Source organism: Urocampus carinirostris, chromosome 17 (assembly GCF_059441175.1).
Source record: "Urocampus carinirostris isolate Australia breed hairy pipefish chromosome 17, RoL_Ucar_1.0, whole genome shotgun sequence".
Taxonomy (NCBI): domain Eukaryota; kingdom Metazoa; phylum Chordata; class Actinopteri; order Syngnathiformes; family Syngnathidae; genus Urocampus; species Urocampus carinirostris.
This window is the reverse complement of record NC_142365.1, coordinates 13055929-13071869: the sequence shown is the minus strand read 5'-3', so window position 1 is coordinate 13071869 and position 15941 is coordinate 13055929. Positions and strand designations below refer to the sequence as shown.

General features: G+C 40.3%; 1 protein-coding gene across 1 annotated transcript in view; it reads right to left on the bottom strand.

The window, feature by feature from the left end:
• stk10 (serine/threonine kinase 10) overlaps nt 1-15941 on the bottom strand; it is an 84510-nt gene that overhangs the window by 43189 nt on the left and 25380 nt on the right. Inside the window, exons 3-4 of the mRNA XM_088320492.1 lie at nt 9708-9756; nt 8088-8237 (exon numbers count right to left, since the gene is read on the bottom strand). Coding sequence (XP_088176618.1) covers nt 8088-8237; nt 9708-9756 — 199 coding nt within the window. The remainder of the gene's footprint in view (nt 1-8087; nt 8238-9707; nt 9757-15941) is intronic.

Here is a 15941-nt window from a genome sequence, read left to right as displayed (position 1 = left end):
AGTTGAGTCGAATTAGAAGTTCTTAAAACTTAAACTTATTTTGGTGGATGGCCAAAAAATACAAAAAAGAAGAATAAAATAAACAACTTTGATTTAGAAAACGAATAACAAATCCAAGTCCTGTTTGGCTTGTGTCATTTATTGATCTTGGTGATATTCCAAAGACGTCCAAAAGGGGAAAAAAAGGAAACACTTTCCAGTATTTTGAAGGGAACTTATTGGTTTTACTTTTTATTTTATTTTCAGAATGCTCGAGAAGGGATTTCCTGCAAGGTCTCACGTCACAGGTTGTTAAATCTAACGACAGTTTTTTTCCCCACAGAGAACATTTTTCATGAATGACTCTAAGAATCTAAAAAAGCTCAAATTCAAAGTGGAATGAATGGGAATGAGTCATTCATTCTATAACCTGACAAAGAGAAAACACCCCAAAATGAAGCATCAAACCGTATAGATTATATGTACATATTAAATATACATAGAAATAAATGATTATATAATGTGAATAGACTATACTGTTTTTTATTGTTATATTTTTGTTTCACATTATATAGTCTCTCTCTCTCTCTCTCTCTCTTGTGCTCTCTCCCTCTCTCTCTCTCTTGTGCTCTCTCCCTCTCTCACTATCTCCCTCTCTCTTTATCTCTCTAAATCTCTCTCCCAGGTAGATATGCTCGCTCCCTATCTCTCTATATCTAGTCAAGTCATGTTATCTCTCCGTATCTCTCCCCCTGTCCCATGTTCTCTCCTTATCTCCCGTGCTCTCTCCCTCTATCCTGTGCTCTCTCCCTCTCTCCATCACCCCCTCTATCACCCTCTCTTGTGCTCTCTCCCACTCTCTCTCATTCTCTCTTATGTGCGCTCTCTCTCTCTCTCTTTCATATTATATATTCAGATTCAGATTCAGATCTACTTTATTGTCATTCTAGTACACGTGTATACAGAACGAAATGTCGATGCATCTGACCCCCACAGTTTCCTTGAATGTACAGATATAAATAATGTTGTATTGTATTTTGGCTACGTGTAGTATTTTACCATAGTGCCGATAGTGCAAGAAGAGTAGCTAACCAGATGTGCAATATGGGCAGTCAGGTTAACAAGTCAGGTACACAGTAACATTAACACTGTAACAATAACGCTGTAATTACAATAGTGCAGAGAGCAATGTGCAAGGAGTGGCAAGCTATAAAAAAAACTGCCAGTAGTGCAAAAGTCAGATTAGCAGCCGTTTAGATTTAAGTTAACTATATGTTAGATTGACCATTTAACAGTCTAATGGCCAGGGGGACTAGACTATTGCGGAGCCTGGTGGTCCTGCACCGCACACTGCAGTACCTCTTCCCAGAGGCTAGCAGAGTGAACAGTCCATGATGGGGGTGAGAGGGGTCCCCGGTAATGTTTTTTGCATGGGATAGGCAGTGCTTCTGGCCAATGTCCTGAATGGAGGGAAGTGTAGTCCCGATTATTTTCTCTGCTGTCCTCGTTACCCTCCTCACACTACCCCAGTCGGTAGCGCTGCAGCCTCCACACCACACAGAGATACAGCTGGTCAGGATACTCTCTATGGTGCCCCTGTAGAATGTAATGAGGGAGGGTGGGGGCAGGTGGGCTCTCCTCATCCTCCGCAGGAAGTACAGGCGCTGCTGTGCCCTCTTAACCAGTGATGCAGTGTTTACGGACCAGGTGAGTTTGTTTGTAATGTGCACCCCTAGGAACTTGATACTGCTGACAACCTCCACAGCCTTGTTGTTGATGCAAAGTGGGGCATGGTTGGGCTGGTTTTTCCTAAAGTCGACAATGATCTCTTTAGTTTTGTCGACATTCAGGACCAGGCTGTTGTCCCTGCACCAGCCCACCAACTGCTCCACCTCCTCTCTGTAGGCCAGGTCGTTGTCATCCCTGATGAGGCCCACCACTGTTGTGTCGTCAGCATACTTCACGATGTGGTTTGTGGCGGACCTAGGGACGCAGTCGTGTGTCATCAAGGTGAACAGCAAGGGGCTTAGGACGCAGCCTTGGGGGGAGCCCGTGCTGAGGTAAATGACATCTGAACTGTTCTGACCTATCCGCACTGATTGGGGTCTGTCACAGAGGAAGTCCAGCAGCCAGTTCCGCAGGGGGGTGTTGAAACCCAGGAGTCTCATCTTGTCTACCAGATGTTGTGGGATGATGGTGTTGAATGCTGAACTGAAGTCCAGGAACAGCATCCGCACATGGGTGTTCTTCTCCTCTAGATGTGTCAGGCTCAGGTGAAGCGCAGAGGAGATGGCATCCCTGGTGGAGCGGTTTGTCCTGTAGGCAAACTGAAAGGGGTCGAATGAGGAGGGGAGACTGGAGGTGATGTGCTCTTTAACCAGTCTCTCAAAGCACTTCATTATGATAGGAGTCAGTGCAACGGGCCGGTAATCGTTGAGTGATAAGATCTGGGGTTTCTTTGGCACTGGGATGATGTTGGCAAATTTGAAGCATGATGGTACTTTGGCTTGGTCTAGCGAGGTGTTGAAAATGTCTGTTAGTACACAAGCCAGCTGATCGGCGCACTCCCTAAGTACCCGCCCCGGAATGTTGTCCGGGCCTGGAGCCTTCCTTGTGTTGACCCTTCTCAGGGTCTTCCTCACGTCAGATGAGTCCAGGTGGAGTGCTCTTTCGTCCTGATTTGGAACCGCTTTCGCTGCAGGGGTGCCGTTTTGTGCCTCGAACCTTCCAAAGAATTTGTTGAGGTCATTCAGAAAGTCCATGCTAGTGTTCTGCACTGGGGCGGTGGTTGACTTGTAACTGGTGATGGCCTGAATGCCTTTCCACATATCCCTGGTGTTGGTTGTGCTGAGGAAACGTTCCTGGATTTTTTGACTGTGCGTTCGCTTTGCTAGTCTGATAGCCCGGTTCAGGTTAGCCCTCGCTGATAACAGCGCCTCCTTGTCACCAGATCTAAAGGCAAGGTTCCGTACTTTTAGTTGTTTTCGTATTTCAGCAGTCATCCAGGGCTTCTGATTGGCACGGGTGCATATAGTTTTGTTATTGCTGACGTCTTCTGCGCATTTACTGATGTAGGCTGACACAGAAATGGCGTACTCATCTATATTTATTTTGTTGTTGTAAGTGGCAGCCGATTTAAACATGTCCCAATCAGTGCAATCAAAGCAGTCCTGTAGTGCCTCCATTGCCCCCTCAGACCACACCCTCACCTGCTTCACTGTAGGTTTTTCTCTGGTCAGCAGGGGCTTGTATGCTGGAATTAGCATAATAGAAAGGTGATCTGATGAGCCAAGATGGGGGCGGGGGGCTGCTTTATATGCACCTTTGATGTTTGTGTAGGCCAGGTCTAATGTGTTCCTACCTCTTGTAGCAAAGTTTACATGCTGATGGAAATGCGGGAGAACTGTTTTCATATTGGCCTGGTTAAAGTCCCCCGCCGCAATAAAAATGCACTCGGAGTAAGCATGCTGCAGTTCACTCACAGTTCGGTAGAGAACGTCCATTGCCTCCTTCGTATTAGCGCTGGGGGGCACGTACACGGCAGTAATGATGGTCGCGCTAAACTCCCTCGGTAGGTAGAATGGTCTGCAGATCACCGTCAAAAGTTCAATGTCTCGTGAGCAGTGTTTCGATATTATCTTCGCATTTTTACACCAGTTGTTGTTGGTATAAATGCATAGACCGCCCCCCTTGCTTTTGCCGGTGAGCTCGCCGCTTCTATCAGCGCGGAAAGCAGTTAGCCCCACAATGCTAACAGCGTCATTCGGGATAGATGAGTTTAGCCATGTCTCCGTCAGAATTAAAGCACAACAGTTCGTCAATTCGCGGTTCGATGTAAATTCCACTTGTAAATGGTCCAGTTTGTTGTCCAGGGAGCGGACGTTGGATAGGAAAATGGATGGTAGAGGCGTTTTGAAGGGTTTAGCCTTCATCCGAGCCGTTAGCCCGGCCCGACAACCTCGTTTCCTTCCCCGGTCACAGCGCTTCCGCCTGCCACTTTTACTCGCTGCTTTGTCGGCCGCAGCGTTCTGTTGACGTAGCACTCCGAGGCTAAGTAAACACTCCAGAGTGATCGTCGAAATTTGCGCTGGATTTCTGGATGTTCGCATATATATATATATATATATATATATATATATATATATATATATATATATATATATATATATACACATAGATTATATACAGCAGCATGGCGGATGAGTAAATAGCGTCTCTGCGGCACAGTTCTGAGGTCATGAGATCAAACCTTCCTGTGTGGAGTTTGCATGTTCTCCCTGTGCTTGCATGGGTTTCCTCCGGGCACTCCGTTTTCCTTCCACAAATATGCATATCAGGTTAATCCACCAGTCCAAATTGTCCCTAAGTGTGAATGAGTGAACGAATTGTCTGTCCCTGTGTGCCTTGCGACTGGCTGGGAACCAGTTCAGGGTGTCCCCCGCCCACCGCCCGGAGATAGCTGGGATGGGCTCCAGGACCCCCGCGACCCTACTGAGGATAAGCAGTGCAGATAATGGAGATATATATATATATATATATATAGGAATACCAGAAAAAAAAATCCAAAGCAATCAACATGTGTAATTGACAATGTAACTCGTTTCCTTTCTTACATATCATGGCACTTAAGTAGGAATTTATTGCACTGCACAGTGAGAGCAAGTCTATCCAGTTGAACTCGCTGTGTTCATAGAGCAGCGAGCCGCAGGATTTTTTTTTTTCCGCCTTTTCTAAAAATAGACGCGTGTGTGTTTTTCTCAATACAAAAAACACAGGCTTCAGAATTGATTTAGCTTCAAATGAAGCCGTCAATTTGCCAATTCTGTCGCGTATTTCCACGCTTGGTTGCATCCGTGATTTCAGCAATGTATGGTATGCGGCGTCCTCTTTAAAGGCTCCATTGGGGAAAAAAAATGAGAGAATGAGATTATTTTAAACATGGTGCATTTGTTGCAAGTAAAATACATATAAATCATTTGAGGAGTTAATAGGGTGGCACCAATTCATCGATTGTTCAAAAAGGGGATACTCAATAACTTATTTGTTCCTACCGAAATGAATAACCGAAAAAAATCCTGAGTATGGCGATTATACCAATACTTTATGTCACACATACCTAGGCAAAGAAAAGTATATCACTCATTCTTATCAAGTGGCATTATCCTAGTTGTACACATTAGTTTAGTTAATTTTTTAAAATGAGACATAAAAGTTATTTGGCCAATTGCTGCTGTATGCATGATGGGGCCAATTTAAAAAAAAAAAAGCATTGTAACAATGAAACCAAACTTGATTTAGTGGCTAGAATCACGACAACCGGAGCCATCCGACTGATTATAATCCGGCTCTCCAGTGCCTCGCTCACGTTATATAGATCTAGAGAGGAGACAGGACCAAGTTGTGTTATTACTTTCATTAAAAAAAAAAAAATATATATATATATATATATATATATATATATATATTCTAATGAGGAACACGAATGCTTAGAATCTTTCCAACAAGCCAAGCTCTCCAGTGCCCCGCTCGAATAACGAAGAGATAGAGAGGAGGCACAAACAAGTTGTGCTCCTACTTCTGTAGAAAATCAAAATAAATTCAAATGAGAAACATTCTGTATATGTCCTGAGCCATGCAACTGATTATGATCCAGCTCTCCAGTGCTTCGCTCACTTTATGAAGATGTAGAGAGGATACGACCAAATAGTGAGATCACTTACATAAAATACATTTAAAAAAAATCGAAATAAAATAGGTAGAGATAAAACATGGCCAAATTGTTAGATTACATCTGTAAAAAATGTAAATATACTCTAATAAGGAACTTAAATGCATACATACTAAAAACCTAACTCAATGTACTGATTAAAAATTAATGGGCAATACAGTGTGAGCCATGACTGATTATGGCCAAGTGCTCCAGTGGCTCGCTCACATTATAAAGAGGTAGAGATAAGACACGACCAAGTTGTTATATTACCTCTCTAAAGAAATCTAAATATATTCTAATAAGGAACCTAAATGCATGGAATCTTTCTAACAAAACACGCCCCCCAGTGCCTTGTGCATATTATAAAGAGGTAGAAAGGAGACACGACTGAGTTATGCTACTTCTAGAGAGAATGAAAATGTATTCTAATAAGGAACATACATGCTTAGAATCTCTCTAACAAAACAAGCTCTCAGGAGCCTCGCTCACTTTATGAAGAAGTAGTGAGGAGACATGACCAAGTTTTGCTACTACTTCTATGGAAAATCAAAATATTCTCTAATGAGGATCATAAATGCTTAGAATATTTCTAACAAGCCACGCTCTCCAGAGGAGATACAAAGTTGTGCTGTTGAAAAAAATCTAAATTTATTTAAATTGGAAATATTTTGTACACATCCTGAGCCATGTGACTGCCCAGCTTTCTAGTGCATCGTGCACATTACGAAGAGGTAGAGAGGAGTCACTACCAAACTATCGTACTACTTCAGTAGAAAATCATACAATATTATAGTGAGGAACATACAATCATTGAATATTATAACATGGCGTCAAGTCACTATCAGGTCTTTTTTTCCTATCGGACTAATAACTGAGGTCATATTTTACGAAGAGCTAAAGTGGAGACACAACCAAGTTGTGCTACTTCTTCTGTAGAAAATCAAAATATATTCCAATGAGTAACATACATGCTTCTAATCGTTCGAACAAGCCCAGCTCTCCGGTGCTTCGCTCTCATAACGAAGAGGTAGGGAGGAGAAACGACTAAGTTGTACTACTAGTGCTATAGAAAATCAATATAGTTACAAATGGGGAACATTTTGTTCACATCCTGAGCCACGCGACTGATAATGGCCCAGCTCTCCAGTGCCTCGTGCACATTACTAAGCGGTAGAAACGAGTCTAAAAGTTGTGGTACTACTTCAGTAGAAAATCAAAATAGATTATAATGAGGATCATAAAATCCTTAAATCTGTCTAACAAGTAATGTCATTGTAATTGTATATTATAGCATGCCGTCAAGTAACTATCGGGTCATTGTTTTCCTATCAGACGTCATACCTGACGTCATCTTTTGCAGTCAAATGCCTGCAAATGAGCGTTGCGTTGGGCATCTTAGCTGGAAAAGAGGTGAGACAATAGCTTGAAGCCTTACATGGTACCTTGTCAAATATGATCACAATCTGAAAAACTAACATTGTATTTGACACATTTTTGTAAGCGTAGGTCTAGGCGTTTCCAAAGTTTTGTAGACATTTTGAAAGAGTTGTGAATGTTTGACTTCTCTTTCCCCATCTTTATCACTATTGTGCCCACATGCGCGTAATAATGGTGCGTAAAAATGAAACACTAGTGGCATTACGCACGTTTATTTTGGGTTATCATTTGAATATACTCCGTACATCTACAAATCGTTCTTTTTAGAATTTCATTGACTAACCAATGTGTCAATCATAATTTGAACGAGTCACTACTGGCTAAAGTTATTCGGAGCTCAAGGGGGCAATGTTCGTTTTATCAATACAGGCTTCCTTTAGGCCAATGCGGCCTGTGAATCGTAAAACAAAAAGCCTACAATTGGCCGAGGGTGGTGTCAATCCAAAGGTTAGAGGGTAATGGCCATATTGAATATATATTTACGAGTCAGTTTTATTGTTAACTATGTGGCGAAATAGACTGATTGCACCCAGGATCGTCAAACGATGCAGGAATGCCTTTAGGCGGAATTTTTTTTTTTTTTTTTTTTATCCGTCTGCATTATTGTGTGTTTTAGAGTAAATATTTTACATGGTTGGATTTTATGGAGGGTCCTGGATGTAACGAGTCTATGTTTGCAGAGAATTATCTCATTAGCTGACTACCAGGGGACATTAATGGCTATCCCGGCTTTACAGTTTTCAGGTCTCTTGTCTCAGACTGACTGTAATGTGTATGTGATGAGTACATTTTGAAATGTCCGTTGGAGTTTAAGCGTTCCGATGATATGTAGCAAGACTTATTTCACTGACTGGTGACATTGGACAGACACGTATTCGCCTCTTAACAGTCCGTTAACGGGTTAAAATCCACCAGCAGTTGATTTAGAAGCTTCATGAGATTTCATGCTGCAGCGTCCCACCTAGTTTGATGTCCCCATCCAGCGTGAGGAGTATGTTGCCGGCCTTCAAGTCTCGGTGGATGATCTTGATGCTGTGGAGGTAATCGAGAGCCTCCAGCATCTGCCGGCACACAACCTTTATCTGGGGCTCGGTCAACCCCCGATCCAATTCTGATAAAAAAATAGGAGGAATGTTATTGAAGAAAAAGGTTACAAAAGGTGGTCCTGTCACTGATTTTGGTATAACATCTTCACCAATGTTATAACAAAATCAGTAAAGTAGACACCCGCCTTAACTATTGTGAACATTCGCTCTGCTGACTGGGGATAATGGATCTCGTCTGCAAGGATGCTATTCATTTTAGGTAGAAAGACCGAATAAAAAGATCTTCTACGCGTGACACAAATTTGCTCTCTCAACCCCAGCTCTATGCAATAGTTGTCTGGGGATAATAGATCAAGGACTAAACAGTGCAGTTCATTTTAGGCTTCACAAACCGAAAAAAAAGTGGATTGCAGGCCCCTTCCATCAGCAATAGTTGATGGGATAAAAGATCATGTTTAAAAACATGCATTTCATTTTAGGCAGGCCACAGCAGCACACCAAATGAAAAAGTGCCATCTGCTGGTCCCTGTACAGAGCAATGTGGGATCGGTGATTAAGGATCACGGCAGCAAAAGTGCAGTTCATTTTAGACGGGAATACAGTAAGGGCAAAAAAGAGCCACTGGGCCCGACAAAAGTGCACTCTGTCGGTCTCTGCTCCTGCAGTATGTGATCAGAAATGATGGATCACAGATGCACAAGTGCAGTTCACTTTTTGGTGGCACCACACCAAAAAAGGGTTGCCAAGCTTAACTGAAAAGTGCTCTACTGGCCCCTGCTTTTGGCAATATGCAAATGAAGATTTTTCAACCCGCGATAAGAGCTGGGTACAACCTTTTCATTGCTTTTATCAAGAGATATGATCTTTAGAGCTTAAGTATCCAAGTCATGTTTAATTAATCACAAAAAGTGTCAAATGCTACCTAACATCATTCATAAGCTATTGAATATAAGTGTTTTTAAGCCTCGATCCCGCTGTACCGCTCTCGGTTGTCCATATCTACCTGGGACATCCTCATCTCAAAACTTGAATATATTTGTTTTTGAGATACTTCTCTCTCCCCATACATAGGTAATGGGTAAAATTGAGAGTAAAATGTAGCTTACATTTTCAGTTGCAGGATGTTTTCCCATTACAGTTTACCATTGGGAAACGCTACCTGATTTTTTTGCATGGCCCATAATACATCTCCATAATTGATGCATAATCCTCGCACGAATACACATTTCATACTGCCCTGTTTGGGTGTAAGCATGCACCTTTCCTCTTGGACAATGTTATACAAACTAATGCCAGCTGCCGTTAATCACGAGGAAAGAAAATGCAATTGCATTGTGAAACCACCAGAGAACAGTGTCAGTGTCGTTTTGAAGCAGACATGTTGAGGAAAAAGGCAACAGTTTTAAGCATTTACAAGCACTTCACCCAAAATTCTAGCACATTTCAATCGTTGAAAACACGTGAAATTCAAGCATCTTCAAAGGTTTCAAGCACTCGTCTGTACTTAAAACTGGACTGTAAAACAAAAACTTTACCGAGCATAGTGGCATCAACAGCTCCACCGGGGCAGAACTCGATCATGATCTATGAAAGATAAAAATGTACTTTATTAGTCACAACAGACACTAATAACATATAAAACAGTTTCACAATTGACGATTAAAAGTTAACTAATACAAAAATGTCACATTTATACATAAAAACGGGCGTGTTTATCGCGATAAAGTGTGACGTAAGTATGCTGTCAGTGTCTGAAATAACGTTCGCCCGGGGCATGCATCGTTTACGTCGGTCGTACAACTTACAAAACTTTTTCAAGAAAACAAACAAAAACAAAAATAAAGGAAAAAAAAAAAACTATATATTTTTTTCTTAAATCAAACGTTTGCTTTATTCCGATTTCGAAATCTTCGTTCAGTTTGGAAATTTCGGAATTTCGGTTCGTTTGGCAATTGACATACTTGGCAGCCAATCAGAAGCCTGCATCGAATAACTACGTGCTTCCGGACTTTCCCGAGCGTTATGAGGTCGTGGATTTACATATCATTTTCCAAAGTAGACGCAAAGAAAACACAAGAAAAATTGATAAGTGGTTAGGAATCAAGCACAAACCACAGTCCCAGAAGAAATGTTCAAAAGAAGCTAACAAAATTTATGGCGCTACAAAACTGCATTGGTAAAGAGGAGTTCACGTGGCTTGCAGCAGACGACGCAACGCCAACATTGCATGAATGAAGATGAGTAAATACAGGTACATACTGATGGCAGATGGAAAACAACAATAAATATTATAAGTACATTTATAATAAACTTAATTTTAAAGTCTTGTTCTGTTATATAGTCTGATTATCAATCCTTAATACTTTGCAACAACGGTTTTTTTTTTGCGATTAGTCTTATTGCATTATAAGTTGTGAAAAATGGGGCAGCCAACTTTATGGCTGGGCAGGCAACTTTTTGTCATGAGTTTCAGACACTGGTACTGTGAATATTTCAAAGAGTAGTACTTCTCTATTTTAAATCATATCTTCCATACAATTTGCTTAATGTATGCCGCTACTAAGCTAAGATAATGTCGCTTAATAAGAATGAGTGATTGGACCACTAGTATAATGTTTAGAAGTGACATATTTTAAAAAAAAGAACACACCCATAATCATAGGCACTTTAAGGTGTGTGTGTGTGTGTATGTATATATATATATATATATATATATATATATATATATATATACATATACATATATATAAAAAGCTATATGGTGTTCATGACAATATCCTGCAAAAATGCTATCCGAAACCCGCGCTAAGTTTGGCCCAGGGGACACGCCTCAGTATGACAATGCTATTAAAGTGTGAAGGGGTGCGGAGTTTCAGTACAGACAAAAAAATGGAAGATGAAGCAATGAAATAAAGTACACTTAGAAATAAGATACAAATTCCATCTTACTTGCATCTTAACATGAACTAAATCGTGTTACATTGTTCTGATTGTGCTTGGTTTATCATTTTCTTTGTTTACATAGTCAGCGGTATTCTGTGAGATTTGTTAGAATTCCCAAAGCCCAAACTTGTCAAGTTTCCCCCTAAAAAAGTGTTTCCAGTAGACCTATGGGATACAAAGACCCCACTTCTTGACTGCATTTTCCCCACTATACGACATCAACATATAATTTTGCAACATATAAAACTAAGATGCATTTCTGGTATTGATTGACCTCATATATGTAAGCTAGGATGCTATTGGTTTGCATAACAGCATCATGGAAATGTTGATATGCTATTGGCTGATATACTTCCCACTATGCCTTTCTTTTCATTGACTTCAGAATCCTGTGCGTTTCAATAAACTCTGTAAAGTAGATGTAATACTATATTGTCGTACTGTATTTATTAGCCATGTATCTTAAATCATTCTGCAACCTTAGTGGAACTGTTTAAAACTAGGCTTAAAACACACTTCTATTCTATAGTTTATGAATGACCAATATTTTCATGTTATACAGTATCTGTGTATTAATTGTTATTACAACATTCATTGCAGCCTGGTCATTATGGTAGGGGGATAACCTCATGTGCGGTCCTTTCTCAAGGTTTCTTCATTTTACTCATGTTGAGGTTTTTGAGTTTTTCCTTGCCCTCATGTTGGTTTTACGTCAGGGGATGGTGTAATAATAGTCTGTGGTTTGCAATAATATGTGGCCTGTGCAGCTTTTTGAGACTCTTTGCGATTTAGGGCATCACAAATAAACATGACTTGACTAACACTTACAGGGAGAAGCAAAAACATGAAAACTATAAAAATGAAGCTTGCAATGATCAAGAAGTGTGAGGTGGGCATACGAATAGCTCGCCTGGTTGCATGGCCGCAACTAATTCGACAATCGGAACTATTAATAAAAACATCACAGCAAGGAAATCTTCTCTTGGCATGACAATTCTTGCAAGTGGAAGTTGTATTAAGAGTTTCGTTTCTAATCCTATGCTTTTGTCTCCTCCCGTCTTCCGCATCCACCCATGACCCCACTGTACCAGTCATGTCAAACCAAAGGTACAGTTGAATTGCTTCCCTTTGAATGTTTATTTTTTATGTTACTTAATGATATACATTTTCATACATAAATAGTACTTACTATACTATTTTGTTATTTCTGTGTTTTATCTGGGTTACTCGGGGTTCGGAACGCATTATCTAAGCAGCATAGGTTTCTATCACTCACTAAAGAACAGTTTCACACCCACTTAAGAATGGATTCATGTCACTTCGGGGGGGTCAATTTTCTCATTCATGGTTTCTTGACACCAACCCACATGCTAATTTTGGGGATTCTCTTCTAACACAACCTTTAAGAGCTTGAACGATGACGATTCGGGTTAAGTAGCAGAGAAGAATGTTCCCCGACCAGCCAGGCAGCATTTCCACTTAGGGCTGGAACGGCTCGCTGAGTCTGAAATCAAACCCGTTTATTTTTAACTTCAACCAGCATATATATTTATCCCTTTTGGGAGAATTTCTCTTATTTTAAATCACAGGCTAGAAAAATCCTAAAAAGTGTGGGGCAGCTGACTCGGCACTGTCCCCTTGTCACAGTTGTGTGATTTTCTCGCCTCACATAGAAAAAAAAGGTAAAAGTTCCCCAACAAAGCAGTCTTTGCAGTAGCCCTAAATGAGCAGATTAATGGTAAAAGGGCAGTCAACTGTGTTTTGGTGTACCAGACCGTGCCTGCACTTCAATTGAGGACCTGCAAAGTCTCTAATTTCTGCATTGCAGGGCCAACTCATTGAAATTTAAATAACCTATGATGTTTTTTATTGTTTTGATTTTGGACGAAATGAAAGTGATGGTCCGCGAGGCCTTGTTTGCTGGCCTAAAAAAATATCTGTATCATGTGACGTCAATCATATTTGGTTCATCAATGCTTAATTTAAAATTATCAGCTTTTCCTTGCTTCTCCCCTAGTAGCACTGTTTCCAGGTGAGTGTTTTCATATTTAAGCATTGAACCAATTAAATGTCAGAAATTAGTCGTTGCTGGGTTCAGAAATCTACTCAGAGGCTTTCACAAATAAATCCAGAAGGCCGTGGCTTAGAGAAAGCGGCTGGTTTAGCTATCTGGCTACTTTTTTAGCTTTGTAGCAAGCAGGGTTGGGTAGGGTTACTTTAACTTGATTACTTTCAATTACTTTGGGAATACTCCAATACCAAATATGCTAATAAAAGACAAAAAACACTATGAAATGAAATGATCTGCATTTCTATAGCGCTTTTCAAGTCGATGACTTCCCAAAGCGCTTTACATTGTGCTTCACATTTCCCAATAGCGGCCGTGATCTGTGCAGCCATGTAAGGCGCTAACCTGCTTATTGGGGGTATTGGGGGTTCAGTGTCTTACCCAAGGACACTTCGGCATGTAACACGGACAAGCCGGGATTCGAACTGGGATCCCTTAATCCTAAAACGATCGCTCTACCTCCTGAGCTACTGCCGCCCACTAAATATGAATAAAATGATGACTCACAACACGTGGTGAGATTTCTCTCCTGGCTTTTATCGCTTTGATCTCCGGCAAAACTAACATAAAATGCGACAGAAACAAAATGAAAAGAAATCCAAACAGCTTGCTGTTCCACGTATTCCGTTACTCCCCAAGCCTGCACAAAATTTTGTCATTTTATTTATATTTAGTTTCTTTTGTCTTTTATTAGCATATTTGGTTTTGGAGTAATCCAAAAGTAATTGAAAGTAATCAAGTTAAAGTAACCCTACCCAATCCAGGTAGCAAGCTATCTGACTACATGTTTAGCTATTTAATTATTTACATAGCTTTTTATATTTCGCTATCTAGCTAACATTTTATCTTTTTTGCTAGTTATAAAGCAAAATTTTGGCCTTTCTAGCTAGCCATCAAGCTTTCGGTCTGGCTATTTAGATGTTTTTTATGGTTTTAGCTAGCTATCTAGCACCACTTTTGTTTTTTACCTGAGTATGAACTTTATTATCGTTGATATATATCATATTTGGCATCTGGATTCTATTTAAACCAAGTTATATATTTACTTTTCCGTATTTTGCTGAAAATATTCTCGTTCCCATAGCTGATATTATATTTTACTAGTTATTTTGTTAGTGTTGTTCCGGTATGTACAGCCCATTGAGACTTTTTGTGATAAAGGGCTATACAAATAAATATGACTTGACTATGACTTGACATGGTTTAGCGCAGGGGTGTCCAAACTTTTCAGAGAGCGGCCAATTTGGCAAACTGTGAGAGGGCCGACTATTCAGCCTGTCATTATTTGAACAGTCTTTAATAAATTCACCCTACGTGAAAGGTTTCCAGTGCTTGGCAATCAGCGTCGCAACCTTGTGGCTCGCCATAGTAGCGGTTTCATTTCACTCGCGTGAAAAAGTGCTCCTGTGCCGTTAAAACAGCTTCCAGTTGCTTATTCTTTTCACAGCAAACGTCTGGCGGTGCCTCTTGATATTATACTCTTTGAAAGCAGCCAGTCTCTTGGCAAATGAGGCAAACAAAGTGACATAAAATGTGCATTTTGGGGGAAACTACTTTTGTAAAATGAAAAAAAATGGGGATGTATTGAAAAAATAAAATGACCACTTTGTGACTAACACAACGTTCTAATTAAGCCATATAAAATATTTACCTAGAAGTTTTATGTATATGTATATACAGTTCAGTTATATATATATATATATATATATATATATATATATATATGGAGAGGTCTGATGTAATTGAACATTTTGATGGGTTGGAAGTCAAAAGATATCTATAAATGGCTGAGTTATCGTAACTTAAGTTCACGTACAAATAATGCTTAACTAGTGGAATGCAATCCTTTTGAAGTATTGATGTTTCCAATTGGCATACATTCCAAATATAAACATATTTAATATGTGCTTAGAAAGGATGCAGAGATTTTGGGGGGTTTTGGGGAAAGAAAAACAACAAAAGTTGCTGAAGAACTTTGTTGCCATTACATCAAATCAAACAAACCTTCAGTTTTTATGGAAGCTGATAAGAAGAACTATTATTGAAGTTTAAGTGAGAAAGAAAGAAAATTATCTTGAGTTATATATTTGATACGTGCAGATTTTGTAATCGCACTGCGTGTGGTCGGGCAGGGATGTTTGCGGCACGTAGCATCTCATCTAGATCGACAGTTTGGGCGGAGATGGAGGCGGCTTAGGAATTCCAACTATGGCCAACAAAAACCATGACAACATGACAATCATGCGGGCTCTGCCGCTGCTGGAGTTTAGTACGGAGAGCTCTGGAGTCGCTATTTAAACACATTCAAAGAAAACCAGAGGAGTTTGCTCACTTTTTACAACGTAGTTCTGCGCTGTTTACAAAGTAAATACAAGCTGTGGTGGGCTGTCAGGTCCTGCAAAGCCTTCTCGGCTGGCCTAAAGGAATAATTAAATCATGTGATGTTAATTCTATTTTGTCCATGAATACTTCATTGAATTGCAAATTGTCAGGTTCCTTTCGTCGCTTTTCCCTTGCACTGCTTCCAGATGTGCGGTATTAACCAATCACTACGTTTTAAAGCCCAACTGTAACACCAACCTTCTGGAACCCTAAAATTGGTTTAAAACCCTAACTTGCAGCCCAAACCCTAGCTCTTAACACTAGCCCTAAACCTAACCCTAGCTGTAACCATTGCCCTAACTGTTACCCTAGCTTTGAACCTATCTTGGAACCCTACATTCAGTCTGGAACCCCAATACAGAGCTCAAACCCTAGT